Source organism: Rutilus rutilus (assembly GCF_951802725.1).
Source record: "Rutilus rutilus genome assembly, chromosome: 5".
Taxonomy (NCBI): domain Eukaryota; kingdom Metazoa; phylum Chordata; class Actinopteri; order Cypriniformes; family Leuciscidae; genus Rutilus; species Rutilus rutilus.
In genome coordinates, this window is record NC_140213.1 from 31,223,312 (window position 1) to 31,250,754 (window position 27,443).

General features: G+C 37.9%; 4 protein-coding genes across 4 annotated transcripts; 2 read left to right on the forward strand and 2 right to left on the reverse strand.

The window, feature by feature from the left end:
• The first annotated feature begins 515 nt into the window (after positions 1–515).
• tmem253 (transmembrane protein 253) lies at positions 516–6,135 on the forward strand. The gene is made up of 7 exons (XM_084409944.1): positions 516–2,886; positions 3,111–3,275; positions 3,846–3,956; positions 4,100–4,156; positions 5,403–5,510; positions 5,601–5,747; positions 5,851–6,135. Exons 1-7 carry the CDS (start codon positions 2,869–2,871, stop codon positions 5,902–5,904), a joined length of 660 nt encoding a protein of 219 aa, XP_084266070.1. The 5' UTR covers positions 516–2,868; the 3' UTR covers positions 5,905–6,135.
• Positions 6,136–6,751: 616 nt separating this feature from the next.
• syt1b (synaptotagmin Ib) lies at positions 6,752–11,420 on the reverse strand (the record flags this gene model as incomplete). The annotated part of the gene is made up of 9 exons (XM_084408646.1): positions 11,372–11,420; positions 10,638–10,819; positions 10,350–10,525; positions 10,053–10,166; positions 9,719–9,886; positions 9,403–9,570; positions 7,293–7,410; positions 7,048–7,181; positions 6,752–6,955 (listed from the first exon to the last, which is right to left on the reverse strand). The coding sequence occupies exons 2-9, from the start codon at positions 10,816–10,818 to the stop codon at positions 6,752–6,754; spliced, it is 1,263 nt and encodes a 420-aa protein (XP_084264772.1). The 5' UTR covers position 10,819; positions 11,372–11,420.
• Positions 11,421–12,611: 1,191 nt separating this feature from the next.
• bbs10 (Bardet-Biedl syndrome 10) lies at positions 12,612–17,037 on the forward strand. The gene is made up of 3 exons (XM_084409621.1): positions 12,612–12,722; positions 13,122–13,291; positions 14,888–17,037. The coding sequence occupies exons 2-3, from the start codon at positions 13,122–13,124 to the stop codon at positions 16,428–16,430; spliced, it is 1,713 nt and encodes a 570-aa protein (XP_084265747.1). The 5' UTR covers positions 12,612–12,722; the 3' UTR covers positions 16,431–17,037.
• Positions 17,038–18,311: 1,274 nt separating this feature from the next.
• On the reverse strand, positions 18,312–25,991 carry LOC311291066 (cAMP-regulated D2 protein). The gene is made up of 8 exons (XM_084409937.1): positions 25,046–25,991; positions 23,916–24,117; positions 23,693–23,826; positions 23,487–23,614; positions 21,139–21,257; positions 20,008–20,148; positions 19,617–19,789; positions 18,312–19,516 (listed from the first exon to the last, which is right to left on the reverse strand). Exons 1-8 carry the CDS (start codon positions 25,733–25,735, stop codon positions 19,064–19,066), a joined length of 2,040 nt encoding a protein of 679 aa, XP_084266063.1. The 5' UTR covers positions 25,736–25,991; the 3' UTR covers positions 18,312–19,063.
• Between the last annotated feature and the right edge of the window lie 1,452 nt (positions 25,992–27,443).

Genomic DNA, 27,443 nt, shown 5'->3' on the forward strand with positions numbered 1-27,443 from the left:
AGAAAAATGTTACCTTTAGCTTGTCACTGGGGGAAGAGGCAGTGATGTTACATATGACACTGAAGCTTCAAAGCACGTATCGAATATGCAGCGCAATTTCTCATCAGTCTCTGTGCCTCAGCACGTATTGTTTTCAGAGAAACACATGGTCAAACAAAAATGAAGCCTCTCTTTCTTTCCAGTCACGTGAATGCTTTACTTTGCGTTTCGGAATGTTTGAATACAGACCAAAACTCTAAGGGTTTATGGAACTTCAAGTTTGTTACTACATTTTTTTTACCCTATATTACATTATCATCATATTCTGCCATATAAACATTATAAAAACCATAAAATAATTAGAGCACCATTACTTTCCTCATACAACTCTGTTGGTCATATTATTATTATTATTATTACATTGAATTTATTGCCAAATTTTTATTTGTGAATTATAATATCAGAAAACTGAACATTTAGCATTGTCAGGCTTTTATTTGTGCTTAATGGATGAAACAACGGAGCATTTTTCTGTGTTCTCATTCAACCCGCCACATACCTTATCTACCCCAAAAGTACTTTTAAGGTACCCTTAATATACTAATATGCACCATTTAGGGATAGATTAGGCAGAAAAGGTGTAACTTTGAGGGTTCTTCCACAGTGTTAGATCGTGCCAAAATGTTAGATCGGATGGATCTCCATGTCATATATATCAGATATAATAGATTCGACCCTGGACGCCGAATCCCTGCCAGAAGATATCAGTCTTCTGTCAGCCTACGAGTTTGACTGACAAAGTGACAAAGCCAGGGAGGAGCAGACGCTGGAGATGAAGTTGTTTATTGAACAATCTTAGTTGCGTATTGTTAGGGGTTAACAGTTTAGGACCCATGGACCAGATGTTTGAAAAGAAGACCCGGAGTCAGAATTATAAAAAATTGAAGAAAATTGAAGATAGTTTGCAGTTTCATCAGCAGAAGTCAGCTTCAAGACTCACACAGGAGTTCGTAGGCCGCCCCGCTTACAGTTACAAAGATCAGAGCAGTTATACCATTTCCAAGGTCTAAGCTACGTCATTGCTTACAGGCTGAATGATTCTTATTGGACAAGAAATTGATAAACATTGTAATTTTCCACACATATACATATAGACAGAAGCATATCTCCATAGATTATGCCGCTGACACTCGGACCCTGAAGTTAGGCACGTCATGACCTTCCAGGTCGCAAATTTGGGTTGCTGGGTGCCAGCATGTCTCGAACAACAACTCAGTCAATCTCCAACAATGCCAGTGGTTCCTTAACCTGTAAGCAAGAAGACTAACACACACACCCGACACACATCTTTTCCAAGGTTGGATTTGGCCAGGCTCTAACTATAAACAGGAGTCTCGTCTCAAAACATCAAGATAACAAGTTCTTTCTCTCAGAATAGGACACTTTAGTCTAAATGGAAACTATAGGCTTTAACTGACAAATGGTACCTTAAACTATACACTTAAATGACCCCTATGTGTTTTAACATGTTGAAGACCTTTCTCAAACACAAAACCAGTCCGTATTTAATTTCTGGAAGCTGGGATAAATAGGCAAGCAATGTTACTGCATTCAAATATAAAATACTGACATTAATGAATACATGAAAAGAACATTTCAGTAATCACACTGGTAACTTCTATAACAAAGTAAAATCTCCAGAGAAGTCATTCAACTCATTTGATATTTAGAAGGAAAAGTATTGATTAATACCTTGATTATAATCACTCATTACATACACATTGAAGCAGCAGTGGATTCCAATCCACTCCCTTCAGTATGTTTCAAGACTTCGTCTGGCCAGTAAAATTCCAGAAAGTGTTGTTATACCAAGGGTAAAACAACGGAAAAAATTAGGCCACTGCTTCACCTCATCGTCCTGTGACGTTAAAAATCTTGAAATGGAGGAATGGAATGAAGACAAACATCCCTTCAAACCACACAATCATAACATTTAATCAACAATAGAAAATTGATAAGCAATATAAAAATTACACACAGGTTGCTATTGAATTCTTTAGATCCTTTATCAGTGACTAGCTGTTGTACCCGTAAAGAGACTATTTTTGTGCAGTGTTTCTTACAGTATAGAGTTAATTCAGAAAGAATAAGATCCAAGACCGGGGGATTGTCATGCAGGTATCTTTTACTCTAGTTTAGGATGTAGCTGTTTTATCAGAAAAATGTTTGCAGACATTTTATATTTGCATTATGCAACTGAAGCTGACTAAAAACTGACTAAATGTACATAAGACAAGCACCTGGTCTTTATTTATTTATTTTTTTGCTAATGAGTTTTACGTTTTAATTTTACTTTTGTTTAATACAATGGTTTATCTCATTACTACTTTGTTGTATTTGCCAGTGCTTTTTTGCTATTATGTAAAATAAAAATATAGAATGTTTGTTCAACTATCCATAAACACTGCTTTAGCAACTTATTGAACGTTATTTTAACGTGTGCATTTTTGTTGTTGCTTTAATTCTAAAAATGTACCCTTTATAAAGCTTACTTTCAGTCAAGTCATCTTCATTTATATAGCACTTTTAACAATACAGATTGTTTCAAAGCAGCTTTACAGTGATAATAGGAAATTAAAGTAACAGAGATTGTTTTGGCTTTACAGCAGCTCTAGAAGCAACAAGATTCATAATAACCAATATGAAACTATGACACTAAAGCAACCTTTGACCAGATTCTGCCTAATCGCAGATCAGGACTCTCCCTATTGGGCGGGCTTTAAGAACCCTGAGAAAGAACTTTGACCCTGCGTTTGACGAAGACGGATCTTCTTGAAGTGGTTCTGTATACTTCATTGTTTGCTGATTTGTTTTGGTTTTTGGACTGTCATGCCTGGGATTTCGGAGGTAAGTTATGCATTATTTTATTTGGGAGGACTCGTATGTCAATAACAGTCAGATATAGACTTTATATTTTTTCAGTTGTCAGACATGACTGTAAATCCTATGTTCTACTGCTCTAGAAGTATATGTTGACCAATCGAATAATTACACAACAAAAATTCAAAATCAGTTTTGGAATTTCACCATAACCAAACCATTTGCTGCCATTGTTTCTCATGATGTCTCAGACGACTCAGAACATGTTCCAGGAGGGACTTCATCAGGTGTTTCTTAAGGAACGCCCTTTGCCCGGCGTAGTTTCAGCTGCCGACCCCACAACTGGACAGCTGGTGGAGGATAGACTGGTCCGTTGGTTTGGGACAGTGGTCAACACCCGCATCCTTCTCTCTGGGGTAACAAAAATCTAGTTTAACTGTCATAAACACCCAACAAACCCAATAAAACTGTTTACATGAAACATGTATGCTCATCTTTGAATGTTAATATAGTATTAGACTATCCAAAAAAAAGCGTATTACCATGCCACATTTCTGCAATATATCGTACGTGTACAGTGAATAGTATGCTCATTTTTCTGTATTACATAGAATCCTTGGATGACTTGTAACATTTGCCAAAATTGTGGTATACAACCAAAGTACACACATGCATCCCTCCCAATTTTTGAAGGTCAACTTCACCTTTAATTTTCAGTTTGACTAGGATTAGAAACTTAAACCATAAACACTTAAAATTTTACATGATAGCTATTTATCGTTTATCTTTTTCTTGATTAAATTTTTGATTGGACTGCCAAAAAGATAAAAAAAATAATCATTAACACTACTCACTTAATTAAACATGCAAAATGTGGCATACTAATATTTGAAAGATTTATTGTTGCATATCATTACTGCTTCACATGCTATTTATGACCAATTTTAGACAGTATATACTGTGATTTTCTTTTTTTTCTCTCTCAGGTTGTTCAGATTTTCAGTGCTGTCTTCTGTATTCTCTCCACCTTCTCGTATACTTGTTTGACTTTCAGCTGTTCTGCATCTTTGACAGCTCCAGTATGGTGTGGTCTGTTTGTAAGTACTCAAATTAACATTTCTGGTTCCCAAATTTGACAATCAGAAAATCAGAACTAAGCAATTATCACATGCTAGAGTAGAGTTACTAATTAGTTGTTTTTTTAAATATCTGTTTATTCATATTCATGTTTATGTCTTAGTATGTAGCCACCGGGTCACTTGCAATTGATGTCCAGAGGAAACCCAAAAAATTCAAAGTAAGTTTGTTTTATGTCTTTTTCTTTTTTTTAATGACCTTAATGAGTTTCCACCTTAACCAGCTACAGTGACCCAAAGCATATAAGCATACTTCATTAGTCAAGACACAATACTGTTTGCCTACAACTATATCTTTAATGCTTTGTCATTTTTAACTCAACAAACGTCTTTGAATGCTTGAATAAAATGCTTGAAAAATGTGTTTGTGCTCTTTTTTTTTTTATTCTTTTTTTTTTTTAATTAAATTTCAGTTTGATGTTTTGTTGTCTGATGATATTCAGATATTTATGTCCAAATCAAATGTTTGTTGTATAGTTTGGGACAAATGTATGTGTATGTTCTTATACATTTACCAATTACATTTAACCTTTTGTCCAAAGCGACTTACAAATGAGGAGAACAATAGAAGCAGTTAAACAAAAGAGCAACAATATGTAAGTGTTGCGACTAGTCCCAGTTAGTCTAGCAAGGTTTTTGTTTTTTAAATAGAATAGAAATATAATAGAAAGTGTTAGTATTAATGGGTCAATTGTTGACGAAAAATCCATCTTTAGCCGTTTCTTGAAAATGGTCATTCCACTAGCAGTGAACAGTCAAGGTAAAGGTCAGTGAAAGTGATTTTGTGCCACTTTGGGATGGCACCACTAGGCGGCGTTCACTTGCAAAACGCAAGCTTCTGGAGTGAGTTTAGGGGTGCAGAGCCAGTGGTTGTTCTGTAGGCAAACATCAGTGCCTTGAATTTAATGCGAGCTGCAATTGGCAACCAGTGCAAGTTTATGAAGAGAGGTGTGACGTGCTCTCTCTTCGGCTCGTTAAAGACCACTCTCGCTGCTGCATTCTGGATCAGTTGCAGAGGTTTGACAGTACATACTGGAAGGCCTGCCAAGAGAGCACTACAATAGTCCAGCCTAGATAGAACTAAAGCTTGGACCAGAAGTATGCTCTGTTAGGAAAGGCCTGATCTTCCCAATATTGTATAAGGCAAATCTGCAGGACCGGGCAGTTCTAACAATGTGGTCTGTACATTTTAGCTGATCAAGGTTCCTGGCTGTCCTGGAAGGAGTTATGGTTGATGAGCCTAGCTGAATGGAGAAGTTGTGATGAAGTGTTGGGTTGGCCGAAACCACAAGCAGTTCTCTCTTGGCAATATGACGTATCATAGCATATGATATGTCATATGTTAACATCGTAATATATCATATAGACTGCTTGTTTGAGTAATATGAGATATGTCCTGTGTTGTAGGTCATGACTCTGATGGGCCTGAACATCTTCGGCTTGCTGTTTGCAGTTTGTTCTTTTTTCCCCTTCTTTATGAAATCCGCACAACTTGACAAAGCCACCCCTCAGCAGGTGTGAATGCAGAGACAATAACACTCACTAATAAGCCATTGGCAAACCACTGGAAATGAGTTCATGTCTCTTCATCTCTCTCTCTCTCAGCGCATTGGTGTGCATGTGCTGAAGGGCAGTGGTGTAATGTCCATCCTCCAGTGTATGTTTGCAGCCATGTACAGCCTTTTTCTTATTTGGAGAGGTATGCAGTCCTACAGCACCTCCTACAGAAAGGACTACATCAGTGTAATGCAGGTACGGCATTCACACCTTCAAACTCCACAATATGCTGTTATAAATGCAATATTAATGGTTATTTTTTTATGATTAATGCAATATCTGATCCTGTGTGTCTTAGAACAAAGAAGAACATACAGATCCACTGCTGGAAAATGAACAGTTCAGCATTTGAACTGTCAGTGCGTGAAATCAGGAAACTTATGCAAGCAAATTTATGACTTATTATATTTTGTCAAGAGAATAAAATAAATAAATAAATAATGCATTTGCAACCCAGTTTACTATTACAAATACCAGTGATATTGCAAAAACCTGAATTATATATATACTGCATACTTCCAATTGTTCCATATAATTTGTTATATTTAATGTATACTTCATTACCTATGCATGTAATTTGTGAGGATCACATGGAACTTGTCAATGATTTTGTATATTTATATATTTATGTGCAATTATATTAAATTGTGTCTTAATTAAGATGTGTTTGTTGTGCCATTGCTGAAAGTAATAATGTTCTATTCTTTGAAGACAACATAAGTTTACTTTCTTAATAGATGTTACAGGTCTTATTCACAATTCATTAGTGGGCATCATTCTAGAGAAAAGAGAAAATTGCATAATCAAAATGTAATAACTTTATCCACTTATGAAATGACTTTTTTGCACATGTGGGGAAAAGATATATATCAACAAATATTGTAATAACATACTTTTCACCATTATTTTCTAATACAGAGTTATAACAGAAGCTGCATTGTTAATGCCGTTTCATGTTGTCTTTAATACAGTTTTTACATCTTTAATACATCGTTTAATTTATCTTTGCACAATCTGCACGCAAGATACTGAAAATGAATGGTGCTTATGATTAATGTGGCTGAGAGAGATGAGATTTTAGAAGATCTACCTCAACCTCTACCCACATACACATACATGCATATACACACAAACTTCACAAATAAAAGCAAACTGCTGAATATTTAAGTACGCAAATGCTCACACACGCACAGACAGCTTCACTTATTTGTCAGTTCAGCATCCACATCCTCTTCAGGTTTAAGGGCGTGCCATTGGGCGATGGGTCTTCTTGGATTGGCTAACATATCTGACCAATGGCGCTGCTCCGTTCCTGAGCTGTTCATTCCAAGGAAAACCTTTCCAATGGCATCATTCTTCCCAATTTTGTCGTAGTCTAACGCCGTCACCACAACCTGCACTTTCTATAAGGAGACAAGACAAGAACCATCAGTGTGTTCCGTTTCAGAAGACTCAAAAGACATTTAAAATCATTTTAAGATGAACAGAACTCTACCTGAATGTGCTCAGATGGAACTTCAAAACTAAATGATTCGTTGTAATATGGGTTTAGTGTGTTTTTCTTAATTGTGGTTTTCTTCTTTTTCAGTCTTTTGCCATTCTGCATCAGGTGGATTTTTACATATGGGTCTGTAGAACAGATATATAATGTCAGAATCAGTGAACTAGGTGGAAAGATATTTCAGACCTGTGATCTGATCTGAAATGTGTCATTATATAATTGGGCACTTTTTCACCCACCTGAGAGACCACCCACATCCATTTTTTTTAGGTTTTTGGCCTCCAGAACGACAACGGTCAGCTTTCCAGCAGTGGGTACGTAGCGTAGAGACAAGCAAACATCACCTAACCGCTCATGCTATTGAGTCAACAACACAAAGTCAATTGTTATTTCACTCATCCAGAAATCAACACATTTCTGCATAAATCAACAGCCAAAGAATCAAACTAAATATCTGACTATAAGCAACTTTGCCCAAGTCATTATATGTATGTATGTATGTGTGTATACACTCACCTAAAGGATTATTAGGAACACCATACTAATACTGTGTTTGACCCCCTTTCGCCTTCAGAACTGCCTTAATTCTACGTGGCATTGATTCAACAAGGTGCTGAAAGCATTCTTTAGAAATGTTGGCCCATATTGATAGGATAGCATCTTGCAGTTGATGGAGATTTGTGGGATGCACATCCAGGGCACGAAGCTCCCGTTCCACCACATCCCAAAGATGCTCTATTGGGTTGAGATCTGGTGACTGTGGGGGCCATTTTAGTACAGTGAACTCATTGTCATGTTCAAGAAACCAATTTGAAATGATTCGAGCTTTGTGACATGGTGCATTATCCTGCTGGAAGTAGCCATCAGAGGATGGGTACATGGTGGTCATAAAGGGGTGGACATGGTCAGAAACCATGCTCAGGTAGGCCGTGGCATTTAAACGATGCCCAATTGGCACTAAGGGGCCTAAAGTGTGCCAAGAAAACATCCCCCACACCATTACACCACCACCACCAGCCTGCACAGTGGTAACAAGGCATGATGGATCCATGTTCTCATTCTGTTTACACCAAATTCTGACTACCATCTGAATGTCTCAACAGAAATCGAGACTCATCAGACCAGGCAACATTTTTCCAGTCTTCAACTGTCCAATTTTGGTGAGCTCGTGCAAATTGTAGCCTCTTTTTCCTATTTGTAGTGGAGATGAGTGGTACCCGGTGGGGTCTTCTGCTGTTGTAGCCCATCCGCCTCAAGGTTGTGCGTGTTGTGACTTCACAAATGCTTTGCTGCATACCTCGGTTGTAACGAGTGGTTATTTCAGTCAAAGTTGCTCTTCTATCAGCTTGAATCAGTCGGCCCATTCTCCTCTGACCTCTAGCATCAACAAGGCATTTTCGCCCACAGGACTGCCGCATACTGGATGTTTTTCCCTTTTCACACCATTCTTTGTAAACCCTAGAAATGGTTGTGCGTGAAAATCCCAGTAACTGAGCAGATTGTGAAATACTCAGACCGGCCCGTCTGGCACCAACAACCATGCCATGCTCAAAATTGCTTAAATCACCTTTCTTTCCCATTCTGACATTCAGTTTGGAGTTCAGGAGATTGTCTTGACCAGGACCACACCCCTAAATGCATTGAAGCAACTGCCATGTGATTGGTTGATTAGATATTTGATATTTGGCAAAAAAAAGATAAACTACAGTTACAAGTTTTATTTTACTATAAACAACTCTTGTCTTGAACAAATTTTTAGTATGAATAAAGGCTGGAGATTTTCCTACACTGAAAAAAATTATTCGTTGAATTTAATAAAAAAAATTATCGTAAGTGGTTGCATTCAATTGATTTTACCTACATTTAAACAAATGCATTAAGTTGAACTAAAATTGCTTAAGTTCAGCTTAATGTGTTTAAATGTAGGTAAAATCAATTGAATGCAACCACTTACGATGCATTTTTTTATTAAATTCAACAAAACATTTTTTCAGTGTAGGCTGGACATCACTTTTGGCTAGTAAATATAGAATATTTTATTTAATTATTAATTTAATTATTTAATTTTATGCTTTCCTTTTTTTTTTTCTATGAATCTTAATATAATGGAAAGTACATTTTAATATTCTACTCATGTGTTTTAATATATAATTTTGTGAATATATATATATATATATATTCTAATCAAAGTTAATAATGTATTTGTATTACTGCAAAGCATGCTTGTGTTGTACTAATTGTTTTGTGTCATTCCACTTCAGCATGCTGTAGGCTGTGGCCTATTCAATTCAAATTCCAACTCAAGAATGAAGATTTTTATGTATTCAAGAATCCCTTCTTCACTCGTACCTCCTCTTTCTCGGCTTTCTGCAGATCTCTCCACTCTTCTGTTAGATGACTGAAGTCCACCTTATTCATCTGCACCCTCACATCCCCAATAGCATCATGTTTGGAGAAACGGTCAAAGTCATACACTGTCATGACCAGCGTCTTTCCACCAAGCTCTGCATATGGAACCTGCAGATAGAATGGCAGAGTCTCATAAGTTTCCGATACTATTTTAATGCAATTAAATGCATTATTGTCCCCATAGCACATTTGTAATTGTGAATTTGTATGCTTTGACCTCTCTAACATTCCTTCCATGAAGGATTTTAAGAGGTACCTTAAAGGTGAAGTGCTCATTAAAAGTCGGATCTAGTGTTTTGCGGTGAACTTTTGTCTCAAACTTTTTCTTCTTGTCAGGGAGTAGGTAGACTTTCACATATGGATCCGAAGTGCCGCTCATATCCATAGCAGCAAGACCTTCTGCCTGAATCACACCTACAATTAACTGAACAAGAAAGAAAGTCATATTTTTATATTCATGTTATTATTATTCATAATTTTATTTCAAAATACAGTTCTCCACACCAACATTATAATTCCAATGCCTTAGCAAGTTTCTCTCATTAATATGGATGACTGAATTAACACAGGTCACTGATTTGTATTCATACCGCGCTGTCGGGGAAGTTGTAGTCAAGGGTATAGAGAAGTTTTCCCAATTTTGCAGCCTCTTTAGACTCTGGATCCTCTTCTTTAGGGTCAGAATCAATACCGTGATCGACAGCCTGTAAATACAATATTATTACAATTCTTCAGTCACACGATCCTTGCTGAATAAAAGTATTCATTTCTTCCCCCCAAAAAAGTCTTACTGACTCAAAACTTCTGCCCAGTGCTGTTTGTGCGTGTCAGATGCAGTACACTGTATATTAATTCAATTAATCGTCAATTTGTTTAATAATTTGTACCTGTTTTGTTCCCTCTTCTTTGACGCTTGACATATTTATTGTGTTCTTTTCATTTTTTTCTTTCCCAGCCTTATCTTTTTTCTTCTTAAATATCATCTTTTTGCAAAAACACAGGCAGCAGCTTAACGTGATGAGGACTACGAGGAAGCCGAATGCCACCAAAGCCCAGGATGGTACTGAAACAACACACACACCGAGAAATTACAATAAATACAAAGGTGTGTGTGTGTGTGTGTGTGTGTGAGAGAGAGAGAGAGAGAGAGAAAGAGAGAGAGACTGTGCACTCACATGGGACTTTATGAAGCTCATTCAGAAACTTGCTTCTGATGCTATGGGCCAAGCTCTCTGCAGTTGTAGGCTGAACAGCAGCGGGTGGAGAACTCGTAGGTCCAGGTACCTTTGATCCATTCAGTGCTGGAGATGCTGGAGATAAGGAAGGACCAGCCAGTAGAGCATCGCCCTCATGCATTCTGAAGCCAAGCAACAGACAGTTGCATTATCTAAAGAGTTGCATGCGACTTTATAAAGTTTTTAACTCTCTTAAGACCTTTTGCATTTGCATAGTGATAATTATAAAGCTCATTATAAAGCGTAAAGACAGGTTCACATTCAGCGCACACAGCAGGTGACATGACGCTCCTTAACCTTGGATTATTTTAAGAAATGCTGAGTAGGAATTTATTGATTTCCTCTCTCTTTACAGTAAAATGAGACACAGAAAGCCAGTGACACTGATACCCCTGAGATGCACTGCTGACTCAAACTTATACCTGAATATGCAGGACAAATAATAATAAACATGCATATACACCAATAAATAAACCATCAAACATATCCTTCTAATATTTGCAAACCTCAGAGGCATTTAGAATTTATTCAAAGCATTATATAGTTTATGTACAAATACATGCAGAACGTGGGACACAACATGATCTTGTATAAGCACATTGAAGTTCACTATTAAGTGTAATCTAAGGATCGTAAAGATTCACACACTAAATTTGAGGAGGGAGAACACTTACCTGCTGCTCTGATTTGAGGAGTGCCCTCGGACTGACAGTTTATCTGAATTATTGTAGAGCAAGAACAGAAAATTAAAGACAGAAAACAAAGATAATGAGGGAGAGAGAGAGAGAATAGTCTTGTGAGTCTCTTTTAAAAGAAAGAAAATATTATGATGATTGACTGACCACTGCTAGAGAGAAAATGAGAGAGAGAGAGAGTGACTGTAAAGCATCCAATTGGCAAGCTGTGCAGCAGTGGGTGGAACCAAATTGGACATTATGACAAAGGTTTTAACAGGGATGTAGAAAAGATTTGAAAAGTAGGGGTCACATTAAGCATTATTTCCCCAAATCTTTGTAGGACATACACAGAAATGTCTAAATGTCATTACCACCCTAGAATGTCATCATTTCCAACACACTCTGTCAGTCAAATTGTCAAAAATATAGCCTAGGCTACTGTTGTTTTAATTGCAGTAGCCTATAGGCTAGCATATAATAAAAAATTCTTGAATACTTAATTATATATATTTTTGAGTGAGTAGTACATATATGTTATTGAAGCTTGTTTCCGCTAAGGAATAAAAAATTAAAAAGGTAAGCTAATTGTGACTTTTTATCTCAATTCTGCCTTTTTTTTTTCTCGCGGTTGCGCGTTAATCACGCGGTTCTGACTTAACTCGTGGAGTTTGTATCTCACAGTTCTATGAGGAAAAGGCAGAATTGCGACATACAAACTGAAATTCTGATGTTTTTTTTCCCTCGCAATTCCGAGTTTAGTCTATGACTCGCACTTTTGACATTTTCCTCAGAATTGACCGAATTATGAGATAAACTGTGAGGAGAAAATGTCGCAATTACCTTTTTTAATGTTTACTCCTTGATGGAAACAAACGATAGGCTTTCCTTTTGCACAGAAATGGTTTGATATTGTGCATTTCAATGAAATACAAAGCGTTTACTCATTAAACTTTCCTTTTTTAGTGTTTAAAATGTGTATATCATCATAGTTTAATGATAGTACAAAGAACGGGTTATCATTAGGTCTACATTGCAGTTGTTACAACTGCAGAAATGACTTTTAAATGTTTATTTAACAGATTTGTGTTCAACAGGTTTTATTGAAACTGAAATTATGAAATGTGCCAGTTTGTATGGAACATATAAAATTATTTCAATGCAAAAGGAAGCATGCAATATATTTAAAATGTTTATTTTTATTAAACATTACTTTCATAAATCATTAATATTGTCCGGTAGGTGTCAGTATATTCCGCTATGCTGGCAGGAAAAACAACAACACATGGTAGAAGAAGAGCGTCGCCTGGATACTGCATGACGCTTGAGAGGATGCTCACCGGATTAGAAGGTTTTTATCATTTCAAAATAATTGTACACAGGTTAAAGTCATCGTTTTTATATGTTGTATCCTGACGCTTAAATTAATATTAATCCTCTTGTATTTCTTGTTCAGTTTGTTTTAAGTTTTATGATTCGATCACGACAGGTAACGTTAGTTTTGGGTTTGTTTTGGTTCAGTTCATTGGCTTCTTGTTTTTCTATTTCTTCTGTAACTTGTATCCAGTGTTATTATAGTTATATGACGAACATCACTGAACTCGTTGGTGGCTTGTGCATCTGTCTGATTCACAAATGTGCTAATAATTGCTCACAAGTTTGCTAGTTCGTTGGAAATGTTGTGTCTTTGCGCATACATTGCTTTATGTTGCTGTAAGGTGTTTGCTGGTTTTTGTTGTGTCCCGTGCAGATGCTCGAGGAGTGTGTGTGTGTGCTCGCAGCGCTGGAGTGTGTCGTGCGTCGCTGTCTCGGTCCTGACGGCGGGAGTGTGTTGTTCACTCGAGACACAGGAGAAACACTCGTTAGTAGACACGGACAGCGCCTTCTCTGCGCACTACACCTGGAGCACCCGATGGCCAGGTGCCCATACTCTCTTTAAAGAAATACAAGTATTGCTCATAACTGCTAGATTGGAGTATGGTTTTGTTTGCTGAATCATATTCCAATCTGCATATACCTTTTTATTTTCTATTTTAATATATTTTAAAATGTGAAGTATTCATGTAGTCATTCAAGCTGAATTTTCAGCAACATTTCTCCAGTCTTCAGTGTCACATGATCCACATGAAATCATTATAATATGCTGATTTGCTGCTCAAGAAACATTTCTTATTATTATCAATTTTGAAACCCGTTGTGCTGCTAAATATTTTTGTGAAAACCATGATACATCATATAACAGCATTAGATAGATTAATTAGATAGATTAACAGTAATAGATTTTTTTTTGTAACAGTGTAAAAGTACTGTCAATTTGATTTATTTAATCGTTTAAAATAATTAAGAATTGTCTATCTATCTTCTGTCTGTCTATCTATCTATCTGTCTCTCTCTCTCTCTCTATATATATATATACAGTACTGTGCAAAAGTCTTAGGCATGTTAATATCCCCCACCCCCCTTTTTAAGTCAGTTATTTATATCTTTTGCTGTAGTGTGTCAGTAGGAAATATCAGTTTACATTTCCAAACATTCTTTTTGCCATTAATTGTAATAATCCAGTGAGATTTGTGTATGCACAAGGAGTCTGACAACAGCCGGTATGATCTGATCTCACCATCATTGAGTCCGTCTGTGATTACATGAAGAAACAGGAAAAACTGAGACAGACTAAATCCAGAAGAACTGCGGGAACGTCTCCAAGATGCTTGAAGAAACCTTCCTGCAAAGCTACAGTACTGTGAAAAGTACTGGCACTTGTGTTAAAATGCTGTAAAGTGGGAATGCTTTCAAAAATAAAATCACAAATTGAATTTATTTATGATTTAACTTCTATTAACTAATTCAAATCAATATATGGTGTAACGACCCTTTGCGTTTAAAAGGGCTTTTGTCCAGGTACACTTGCGCATAGTTTTTCAGGTAGCTTTGCAGGAAGGTTTCTTCAAGCATCTCGGAGACGTTCCCGCAGTTCTTCTGGATTTAGTCTGTCTCAGTTTTTCCTGTTTCTTCATGTAATCACAGACGGACTCGATGATGGTGAGATCAGATCATACCGGCTGTTGTCAGACTCTCACTGGATTATTACAATTAATGGCAAAAAGAATGTTTGGAAATGTAAACTGATATTTCCTACTGACACACTACAGCAAAATATATAAATAACTGACTTAAAACCATTTTTTGGGGGGGGGGATATTAACATGCCTAAGACTTATGTACAGTACTGTATATATATATATATATATTAGAGAGAGAGAGAGAGAGAGAGAGAGACATAGATAGAAAGATATAATGAATTAGATATTAAATATTATTAAATGTAGGGTTTTAGGGCAAGTCTAGTATGAAAACAAATATGTTAAAAATATTTATTCATATTTATTAATATTTAAGCCTAAAACTAGAGAGAAACTAACAGTTCTGACATTTTTCAGGGTTTATGTATATTAATTATTATTAAATGACAATGATGTGGATTTATTTTTGCATATTTTTGTTGTCTTTGTTCTTTAGGATGGTGTTGGACTGCATGTGTGCACATGCTAAAGCTACTGGAGACGGCACAAAGTCATTCATTCTCCTGCTGGCCGCACTTTTACGAGGAATTCAGAACTCTGCGGGATCTTGGACTGGCCCTGGCCATCGAAATCTTGCTAATCGCCTTCTCGCTGTCAGCCGGAAGGAGTTGGATGAAGCCATAATACACAAAATTACCCCATATGCCTCATTGCGCTGTAGTCGCCATAGTTACAAACGGGAGGGCAGCATCCTTGATTTGTTGATTGGTGGGTATATTTCTGGAAGAGTTGCGATTGGCCAGGCTGAAATACTGAAACGAGTCCTGTGTGAGTTCTACCACAAAGTCAGTCGAGATCAAGACGCAGTAGAAACAATCTCATTCATACATTCGCACTTCTCTTTACTGCATACATCAGTGACAGGACTTCCTATTGGCTCCTCAGAGGTGATTGAAGGCCTGGTTGTGACTCGTGATTGGTCGGTGTGGACTGAACTACAAGGACCAGTAAAAGCACTCATTTTATATGAGAGTTTTGGGCCTACTATTGTTACCGCAGGTGACAACATATCCATATGCGTTCAACAAGACTGGCTGCACCGTACAGAGAGCATCATGAAGCAAAAGTTATTGAGTTTATTAGACTTACAGGTGCATGTGCTGCTCTCATCCGTGAAGCAGCCGGAAAGTGTGGTGCAATGGGCTCGACTGAACCACATCGCTCTACTTGAGTTTGTCGACTCGGCCCAGCTGGACTTGCTTTCCAGCATCAGTGCTGCAGAAACACTCTCTCATCCACCTCTTCAACACCTCGTGACGCTAAAGTACTGTAGACGTGTGCAACTTGGTGGGCATCGCTATGCCTGTCTGGGAACGGTGTCGCACACACACACACTTGTTCTTTGTGCACCGGCACCAGGATTGCTTGACCAGACTGTGTGTGTGAGCCAAGGTGTGTTTGCGATGTTGCAGCATCTGTCTCGGACGCATGACAACTTTAAAAAACAGTTTCAAAGCGCCATTCCTGCTGCCGACCAATCACAAAGCACGCTTTTAACTCAAGACCTGTGGGGTGGAATTATGTGTGCAGGTGGAGTGCTTCCCGTTGGTGGCATGTTTGAGTTCTTGCTACATCATTTCCTGCTGAACGAACGTAACTGTGGTGACCCGGAGTGCTGTAGGCTGCTGGCAGAGGCTTTGTTGTGTGTGCCTAGAACTTTATACTCTCACAATCAAAGAAGATTCTTGAATATCCAGACGTGTTTCTTAAGAGATCTTAAGCAATTGGACAGGGCCAAATTGCGAGGGTCGGAATTGCCAGACCTAAAGTTTGGGCTCGGGTTCAGTGAGAGTTCTGAATTGGCACCGTGTCTGGAGTCGGTCAGTGGTAAACAGCAGCTGGTTGTTTCTGTGTTGCAGTGTTTGCACAGACTCTTATGTGTAGGGGCTATTTTACACACCCGCTCTCCATTACGCACCGGCCCACAAACACGCTCTGAGGAGGATGAGGAAGAGGAGGAAGGAATGAAAGAGCACTGAATATCCAAGCCTATAATGTTGTGTGTAAATTCTATTCACTGTGCCATCTGAACAAAGTGGCTCCAAAAGGTATTGGTTGCTTAAGAACATCTGAATGTTCTTGCATTACATACATAAATCATACCAAGTGGCATCTGCAAACAAATGCTGCTAAACCTTCTCTCAGAACTAACTTTAAATATTTCAGCCCTTTTTGCAATAACTTTAAACACCTGGTCATTTTTATTAGATGTATGATGTCCCTGTAGAACAGTGCATTTAAAGCCTACACGTTTTCCTTTCTTTTTCTTTTAATGCCCACTTGCTTTTATATTTTGATATATAATGCGAAAACATTCAGACATTCTTAAGTGTTTTTTAAGAATCCAGATATATTTATTTATATAAAATATTCTATTGAACATATGTTCAAATAGAATATTTATATATTTATAGTGTTTGTTGCAAGTTGGAGGAATATTTGTCAAACAGTTCTATATGCAGTTAACACTGAAATACAAAATTGTTTCAATTAGTTAAAAAAAAGTTTTAAATTGTTGTTGGCTAATGTTGTAGAAACAAAACAGTTGTTTTAAAAAAAATTAAGCCAATAAAAGTAGTACAATTCAAAAGATTATTTTGGAAATTTTTATTTAGCAAGGACTCATTCAGTTGATCAAAAGTGACAGTAAAGACATGTATTATGTTACATAAGATATCTTTCTAATAAAAAAGGGTTTTTTGTTTATTTATCAAAGAATCCTGAAAAGTTTTCCACAAAAATATTAAGCAGCCCAACTGTTTTCAATATTGATTATAAGAAACGTTGATCACCAAAACACTAAATACTGATGCAGTAAATTCAGCTTCGCTATCCCAGGAATAAATCATCAAGTGCATTATGCTTTTAAAAATATTATACTTTCATGCAGTGTGTAATATAGCTGTTTGTGAATGTAAAATGTAAAGTATTAAAGATCAAAGTGAACTGCAGATAAAGATATTGTCTCCTATAAGAAAGAATCGATTCTGAACTGCCGAAGCGAGTCGTCAGTAATTCCAGTCTACATACCTACGTAACAATGTAACAAATTTGCATGAATTCAGCATATGCGGCCCTCATTTGCTGCCCGCGAATAACGTCTACTTTGACCTGCCCTCAAACACTGTAGTTGTAGCTGACGCCTGGAAGAGTTTGGTTCGTTTTGCTCGGAATTACAAGAAGATGCTGTTTTCTGTGCTGCGAAAGCAAATCCACTTTGCATACACTTCAAAAAATAATAAGGACTTCCTCTCGAATTGATACGGAAAAACCAACACCATTGTTACTGTTTCTATCACCGTGTGTATCAAGCGCATTGGAAGCCTCCGGAGCTGAAATTCAGTTATGGTAATGGACGTTTATTTACTGACACACGCTGTAAGAGATTGACCAATCACAACAGACTGGGCCTTCTGACAAATCAGAGCAGAGTAGGCTTGCCGAAAGGAGGGGTTTAGAGACCGGATCCTTGATCAAACTGTTTCAGACAGGAAAACCGGTGTACAGCGGTGTAATGTACAGTACTGTGGAAAAAGTCTTAGGCATGTTAATATCCCCCCCCAAAAAATGGTTTTAAGTCAGTTATTTATATCTTCTGCTGTAGTGTGTCAGTAGGAAATATCAGTTTACATTTCCAAACATTCTTTTTGCTATTAATTGTAATAATCCAGTGAGATTTGTGTATGCACAAGGAGTCTGACAACAGCCGGTATGATCTGATCTCACCATCATCGAGTCCGTCTGTGATTACATGAAGAAACAGGAAAAACTGAGACAGACTAAATCCAGAAGAACTGCGGGAACGTCTCCAAGATGCTTGAAGAAACCTTCCTGCAAAGCTACCTGAAAAACTGCGCAAGTGTACCTGGACAAAAGCCGCTTTAAACGCAAAGGGTCGTTACACCATATATTGATTTGAATTAGTTAATAGAAGTTAAATCATAAATAAATTCAATTTGTGATTTTATTTTTGAAAGCATTCTCACTTTACAGCATTTTAACACAAGTGCCAGTACTTTTCACAGTACTGTAGCTTTGCAGGAAGGTTTCTTCAAGCATCTCGGAGACGTTCCCGCAGTTCTTCTGGATTTAGTCTGTCTCCGTTTTTTCTGTTTCTTCATGTAATCACAGACGGACTCGATGATGGTGAGATCAGATCATACCGGCTGTTGTCAGACTCCTTGTGCATACACAAATCTCACTGGATTATTACAATTAATGGCAAAAAGAATGTTTGGAAATGTAAACTGATATTTCCTACTGACACACTACAGCAGAAGATATAAATAACTGACTTAAAACCATGGATGCATTTAAACCTGGGAATCTTTAAAATAGCATAAAAGGGGCACTTTAAAATAAAATACATATAAAAAGCAGTTACGTTGCATTGTAATAATATATTTCACAATATCATTGTTTTTACTGTATGTTTGATCAAATAAATTCAGCCTTGGTGAGGATAAGAGACTTGTACTTTAAAAATAACATCTTGTTAATATAGTACTGGCCCTGTCACTGATTATATATGTATGAGTAGAGTCAAAAGTTTGTCAAAATTGTTAGATATTAGATTTAGATAGATGCGGTCAGAGCCATGATCTTGTGTGTCTCAATAGATGTCCAGCTGGTCCCAGAAGTCACAGAAATGGTCCCTGTCCCCGTGTTGTGGGTGTGACTGTAGAGTCAGGTTCAAGATGAGCCAGTCTTCTGTAGCCGTGTACTGTGGCCAAACAGCAAGCCTCTGCTTTCTGCAAAAGCGCGTCTGTTCACCTCGAGAATTTGGGTCCCCCGTGTGGGCAAACGCTCCCCAGTAGCACGCCATTCGATTGGCCAGAAGGCTCTCTTGAGGCGTAAGTGTGAAGTTCGTGCTGGGGGCGGAGTCAAACAGAAAGGGAAGCTCTGCCCCATGGCAGGTGTGATTGTAGCAGAACGGAAGCCCTGCCCATATGTTGGGATCAGATGGAGCGTGGTCAAATACATACAACCAAACAGATCCGCCAGCTCTTACTCCGGAACGAGCAGACCATCGAGCCGGACACAGAAACACATAATCTGTCACGATCTGCAAAAATAAAGGCCCAAAGCCCAACATTGTAAGAACAGATAATGCCTATGTGCTGTTTGTCTTGCAGTTGTTTATGCATAGGATGCTGAAGTCTTACCTGTGAAAGCATCACTCGTCTGTCCTGGTTTCGGTAGAAAGGAATGTATTTGTGCAGAATTCTGAACGCATGTTGCTTAAAAATGGCGACAGTGTAGAGCAAACATTCCAGCACTGACACAGACTGGTTGAAAGTGCCGTACACAAAGACTACGCCTTCCTCAGAGGTTGTACCTACAGTGCAGACCAGAAAACTCAAAGGTAAACGATGCAAAGCTTACATAATAATTTAAAATACAATGTAAAATAGAATGGTTAAATACAATGTAAGCTTTGGTTAGATTTGTCCCACAACAGTTACTTTCTATAGTGATTAGATCTATGTGTATTTAACCCAGAATGTGCTGATGTTGTTGTTGGAGTATGTATGTACTGTAAAAAGTATCAGAAACCTAGTATAACAGGCTTGTAACTCTGCCAGTTGCCTGTTTGGAAGGCTGTGATTGGCTGCTCCTGGATAAGCTCTCCATCAATGAATGGCCCCCATGTCTCAAAGACCTCTAGGAAATGGAAGGGGTTGATGATCTTAGAACCTTCAAAAGACAGAATTAGATTTTAAGTGAATGATTTCAGTGTTTGTATATGTCTGATAGATGTCTGATATTTTTGTCTGATGCATTTATTACATGGCTCCCTGAAATCCTTGATTCTAATTGGCCAATCGGAACATTATGCATTATATTTTTATATAATCTTCACTAAATTGTATATTTGAATGTCGTCCCAGATAAAACCATATATCACCATGTTAGGGTGTTCATTTATTTGGCAAATAGCTGTGTATTAAGAGGGATAAAGCAAAATAAACCCAATCAGGGTGAAACAAACCCCTCAATTTTGTGTCTGTATGAGTCTGTGTAACCTGAATGAGTCAATGTTATTTCAATATTATTTATATAGCCTACTATTATAGTATTTATTAATATTTTGAATTAGCATTTTATTTTTATTTTTCAGCATTTCATTTTATTTAAAGTTTTAGTTATTTTGTTATGTGCTTTTGTCATTTTTTTATATTTATTCCAATTCAATTCTAATTCCATTTTATTACGTCAACTCAGGGGTATTTTAGTATCACTGAGATACTATGTTTATGTTTAATTTTAATTTTTAATTTTCATTTTAGTTAAAGTCGTTTAATTTTAGTTTAGTTAAATTTATTATTATTTTGAAATATGTCTGTATAGTTTTTATTTATTTTTTATTTCCGTTTTAGCCATTTTATAACTAAATGAAAATGAGAAATAAGTTAAAATGTTAAAAAAATTATTGTATTTCAATTAATGTTTATTTTATTGCAAGTAATGACAATGTTTTTTAATGGTTTTAGTTTTAGTTAGCTTTAACCTTCAACTTAACTTTTTTCTCAGTCAGTTACCAAGGCAACATTTCTAATTTTGAAGTTTTTAAAGTTTTTCATCTAATATTTTATATTTGACTTTATTTCAGTTTTATTTCAATGAATGAAAACGATTTTTAATAGTTTTCGTTAACATTAACAACTCTGATGTAAGTATGTGTACCTGATTTAACCTGGGCGTTGAGTACAACATGTGAACTGAGAGAGCGCAGGCAGGGCAGATCAAATGCTGAGCAATTAGTTTGTTTAGCAAAATCCCATCCCAGTTTCATAGCATCCCATCTAAAACATAATAAACAGCATTATTACTACAAGCTTCATCATAATTTCTGTATTGTCTCAGGAGGCTCTGTTCCAAAACGGTCACTGTGAATTTGTCAAGTAAAACATGTTCCTGGATCAACATATTTTATTGATCCTGGAACTACATTCCAACATCCAGGAACATGTTGCACTTGGTTAAATAATGTCCAGTTGCATAAAAATAGCTATTATGCGCAGCATTATTCAATGTGTTTTGACATATCAAACAACTCCTCCCCTTTTTTGAAATAGCCAATAGCGTTTAGTTTATATCACAGCTCGGCCAGAGCCGTTGAGCTCGGTAAAGCCGCAGTTTCCTAATCTCCTAATCTCTAACCGTTTCTCTTCCTAATCTCCATATCACTTTAAAATATAGCATTCTGTGTAGAATTCAAATGGATCCGAAACGTTTTGTAATCTGCGCCGACTCACGCATATGATCCTCTCTGTCTCTGGACCGAAGCTGTGGTAGTTCGCGTGACACTAACGTGAAACCAGACTTCGTTCACCCCAGTTGGAAAGCATATTTACACTGTCTGAATCGTTCCTTATTCCCATACACTATGTGCCATTCACCATGTAGAAAACAGTAAATGTGTGAAATTGTGAACAAGTGACCTTTTTCAGCCACAGCTTGAGTGTGTATTTGGGGGCGGGACGCTTTAGATTCCAGAGAGCATTTGATTGGACAGCGTGCAAGTGCAGCGTGATGCCATCAAAATCATTGATCCATATTGGTGGAAGTGAGAGACTGTAAGTTTTGAATCTTCTAAATGCGAATTTTGTCTCTTTGTTTGGAGCACACTAGCTTATAGATAACAGCAAGGCTAACATATTCATACTAAAAGCCAAAAAACTGAATGGGGATTTTAAAGGGATACTCCACTTTTTTGGGAAATAGGCTCATTTTACAACTCCCCCAGAGTTAAACAGTTGAGTTTTACCGTTTTCGAATCCATTCAGCCGATCTCCGGGTCTGGGGGGTCCCACTTTTAGCATAGCTTAGCATAATGAATTGAACCGGACAAGACCATTAGCATCTCTCTCAAAAAAATGAACATACTGTATATTCGATATAATCGATATTTTTCCTATTTAAAACTTGACTCTTCTGTAGTTACATCGTGTACTAAGACCGACAGAAAATGAAAAGTTGCGATTTTCTAGGCTGATATGGCTAGGAACTATACTCTCATTCCTGCGTAATAATCAAGAAACTTTGCTGCAGTACCATGGGTGAAGCAGGCGTAATGATATGACGCAGCACCTGATAATAGTCCCCAGCTCAGTAGCCTATTATCAGGCGGCATGTGCTGAGTCATATCATTACGCCTGCTTCACCCATGGTACTGCAGCAAAGTTTCTTGATTATTACGCAGGAATGAGAGTATAGTTCCTAGCCATATCAGCCTAGAAAATCGCAACTTTTCATTTTCTGTCAGTCTTAGTACACGATGTAACTACAGAAGAGTCAAGTTTTAAATAGGAAAAATATCGAAACTCTTTGTTCATTTTTTTGAGAGAGATGCTAATGGTCTTGTCCGGTTCAATTCATTATGCTAAGCTATGCTAAAAGTGGGACCCCCAGACCCAGAGATCGGCTGAATGGATTCGAAAACGGTAAAACTGTTTAACTCTGGGGGAGTTGTAAAATGAGCCTATTTCCAAAAAAAGTGGAGTATCCCTTTAAGTAGGCCTACTAGTATAACCAACTAGCAGTTAGTCAATGGTTCTTACTTTTTGGTATCAAATTAGACCAATCGTTTTTATGTAACTAGCATGAAAAAGTAATGAAGAAAAAAATGTGATGACTAACTTGTAAGACTAGTCTTAGCAGTATCTGCAACCGGCCCCAAGTTCACCATTCCATAACCTATAAGCTGCTGCCTATGGAGGAGGAGTTCATGGCATCATAGATGCAAAAGGAAATGCGCTAAGATACCTTGATTTGCCCAGATTCTCAAAGGCGGCACTGTATTTATTCTTCACAGAGAAGGCAATCCCAGAATGCACTGCGCCAAGCAATACATCCAAGATGATTGTATAAAAAATATTCCAGATTAATCTAAATTAATTGTTCGTGTGCTATATGTTTTCTGTGTTTTCTATAACAAGATGTTAATGTCAAATTGATTGGCTCCATGCAGGCCACAAGGCAGCTGACAAGGTTTTGGGAAAGAGGTTAAGAGTGTTTTATGTGTGCTTTACCTGGTTTTCAGTGGCAAAGAGAATGGCAAACTCTGAATGGCTGCATGTCTAAACAAAGACTCACTGCTCTCCATCATTAGATGAAGACACACTGATTGGGCTCCAGCGCTCTCACCAAACAGTGTAACCTACACACATGCAAATATATATACAGTAATTAGATGTCCAGACTGTCGTCATTCATCCACCCCCATGCGCTCTGATACCTTATTTGGGTCTCCTCCAAAAGCTGCAATGTTTTCTTGGACCCAGCGCAATGCTGCCTGCTGGTCTAGAATCCCATAATTTCCCACTGCAGAGCTATCAGGATCTTTGCCTGTGACTAAGAAGCCAAATGCACCTAAACATTGAAGATAACATGTTACAAACTTGCTTATTCAGATGTCGGCACACACACCAATATGGAAAATGTAATGCTTTTTCACTAACCAAGACGATATTCCATGTTTACAACCACTGTGTTGCTGTAGTTACTGATGAAGCGGCCATCGTACAGAGGTTTAGAGGCGGAGCCAGCGATGAAGTCACCGCCATGAATCCACACCATCACTGGTAGTGCTGTTACTATCGGCAACGACAGGTTGATGCTCACAGGTACAAACACATTTAGATATAGGCAGTCCTCGCTAACCTGTGGACAGTAAATGCAGATTCACATTCAGACCAGCAGTAAGAAACCTTTCTTAGATTAATATTGCTAGCTTGTTGTCAGGGTGTTGCTATGTGGTTGCTTAAGTGTTCTTAGTCTTTCTTAGCATGTTGGAATGCGGTTGCTAGGACATTGCTAGATTGTTGTCAGGGTGTTGCTATGTGGTTGCCAAAGTTTTTCGGGTGATTTTAGCATGTTGCAGTGTGGTTTCTAGGTAGTTGCCAAGGCATTGCTATGCGGTTGCTAAAGTGTTCTGAGTCTTTCTTAGCATGTTGGAATGTGGTTGCTAGGGCATTGCTAGATTGTTGTCAGGGTGTTGCTATGTGGTTGCTAAAGTCATCTAAATCTTTCTTATCATATTGATGTGTTGTTGACAGGGCATTGCTAATGTGGTTGCCAGGACGTTGCTATGTGGTCGCTAGGGCATTGCTATGTGGTTACTAAAGTGTTTTAAGCATTTCTTAGTGTTTTGCTTTGTGGTGTTGCTACACAGTTGCTGATGTGCTCTGAGTATTTCTTCGCATGTTGCAATGTGGTTTCTACAGTGTTGCTAGGTGGTTGCTAAAGTGTTCTGAGCATTTCTTAGTGTGTTGATATGTGGTTGCTATGCAGTTGCTGACATGCTCTAAATGTGTTTCTATGCATGTTTCAGTGTAGTTTCTAGGGCATTGCTAGGTGATTGCTTACAGGCCCAAGTCAAAAGATCTTATATTCGGGCCCCTATTTAGGTCCATATTGCACAAACAGTGCAGGGCGACTAATCGTTTAAAAAAAACTTTAACCTTAATTATGAGCACCTGTAATACTGAATATTTTATGTGTGCACTATGCAGCCATATAATTCTCTAAATGTACTGTATTTTAATAGGTGGATGGTTTTAAAATGTGTAATGATTACAATGTTGCATACCTTAGGAGGACACAGCCGAGAGAACTCTCCAGCACACATCTGCATGCACGCGGGACGGGGAAATGTGGCATCATACGTGAACGACCAAGGTGACACGGGTGAAGGAGGAGTCCAGCGTTTGTCTCCCACAGGAGGGTCAGCAAACGGAATGCCATAAAACACGTGAGCTTTGTCCAAAGTACGGCCTCGAACTCGCCCGAAATGTGTGATGACCACTGGATCTTCACTAACCGTATCATCCAGGCCATCAGAGGTGTTATCCAATAAATGATTTATGCATTCACCATCACATCGCACCTTACTCAAGTCTTCATGACCAGTAATATCCATCTCAGGCTCATTGTGTACAATATTATCATCTTCAAAATTACTTTCATTACATGCAGTTCTGGTTGTTATGGAATCAGCTGCTGAATGCATATCACTTGATTCAGCCACAGTGTTTCTTGAAAAATCATCAGTACTAGCATATAATTCTAGACTCTTGAGCGAGTTTAAAGACTCACCTAGAAAACCATCATCCAAGCTCTCATGTACTTCATTTTGTTCAGTATTTGGGATGTTAAACATCATGGTCCCAGTCGTGTGTACATAGAAGGTCTTTTGTTGAGTTTCACTTTCTTGTCTTCCTCTAACAATTGGCATCATTGAAAGTAACGTAACCGCAATCAATATAGTAGCAGGCGACATCGTGATGGCCTTTCGAACTGAGGTGTAGATTCAGATGGCCAATTAAGACAGAGTTAGTTTAGTCAAGATAGTTAGTTTAGTTCCACTCACTTCAACAGAAGAATCTCAGCTGCCCAGATCCACAAACAGATGCTTGCAGAAAGTTTTATGCTGTAGATTCCCAGTTTTTGTCATCCGTAAGTAACTGTGATTTGTCTTTAATCTGCAAACAGAGAGTATGTAGAGGAATCGGACTCTGTCTTGTGCGCCTGTTGAATTTCACGTGACATCAATGAGTTAAAATTTCACAAACATTTCAGTCTCTCTCACACACAAGAGCGCTATTGTGAAACAAATCAGATTACAGGCAGTGAGAGGTCAGGATATGGTAAATGCACAGCCCATGCTGTAAGCTAATGTTTTGTATATTTATATACAACAGAATCACATAGACTTAATTTTGAATGTATAAAAAATTACAAAATGTTAAAAAAAAATATCATGTAATATGTAATTTATCTTGTCTCAGTTACCTCCTCTTGTCTGTGTTTTATCATTTTCTGTGAAGTCTTTAATGTTATTTTTCTTAAAGAAGATATTTTGAAGAATGTCGGTAACCAAACAGTTGATGGACCCCATTGACTTCCATATATTGTTTTTTTCCATACTGTGGAAGTCAATGGGCACCAGTAAATGTTTGGTTACCGATATTCTTCAAAATATCTTCTTTTGTGTTCAGCAGAAGAGAGAAACTCGTACAAGTTTGGAACAACTTGAGGGTGAGCAAATGATGACAGAATTTTCATTTTTGGGTGAACTGTCCCTTTTAATGACTAATTGTTTTAATTGAAAATTTTTAAACATTTTTCAGAGGTGTAAGAAACAAACATGAATGCAAAGATGACTCTTCAAAGAACTTTACTCATGCATTTTAAACTAAATTATTTAAAGGGTTAGTTCACCCAAAAATGAAAATTCTGTCAGTAATTACTCACCCTCATGTTGTTCCAAACTCATGAGGGTGGCTGGCTCACTCCTTCATAGGCTTCTAGGTGACCGAAACTTGCTAGCCCAGAAAATGTATTAAAGAGATTGTTAATATAGTCCAAGTGACTACAGTGGCTCAATCTTAAGGCTCAATCCCAATTCACCCCTTGCCCCTACCCCTTGGCCCTACCCCTCTGTTTTGCGCGTTCCCGTGAAGGGGTAGGGTTGTCTCAATTCTCTTTTGGTTGGAGGGGGAGGGGTAGGGGTAAGGGGAAGGGCCAGATAGCCCTTGAAACTAAGATTTTTCGGGACCACACTTCAAACGAAGGGGTATGAAAAATGTACCTGCATACACCGGCTACAGAGGCAACATGACTGCCAATAATCATTTTCTTTGTCACATTCAATCTTGTGTTCATATTTACGGTCATGTTCTTCAAAGAAACGGTTGCAAAAAAACGCTAAAGTTCGTTAACAATACGACGCGTGTAAAAAGCAGTTTGAAGCGAAGTGGACGCGCGAATGAGGCGAATTCGCGTCCACCGCGCCGCGCTAAACGTCTCATTCGCGCCGCAAGACCTCCAGACGCGCTTAAACGCGTCTTTCACATTGAAATCACTCGCGCCAGACGCTCTATTCACGTTTGGTGTGAACGCGGCAGCATTAGGCATCGAAGATATCGTCATGCTCCGTTGTTTTCTGGGAACTTCAGAAGAAAAATGCAAAAAATAGCTGTAACTCA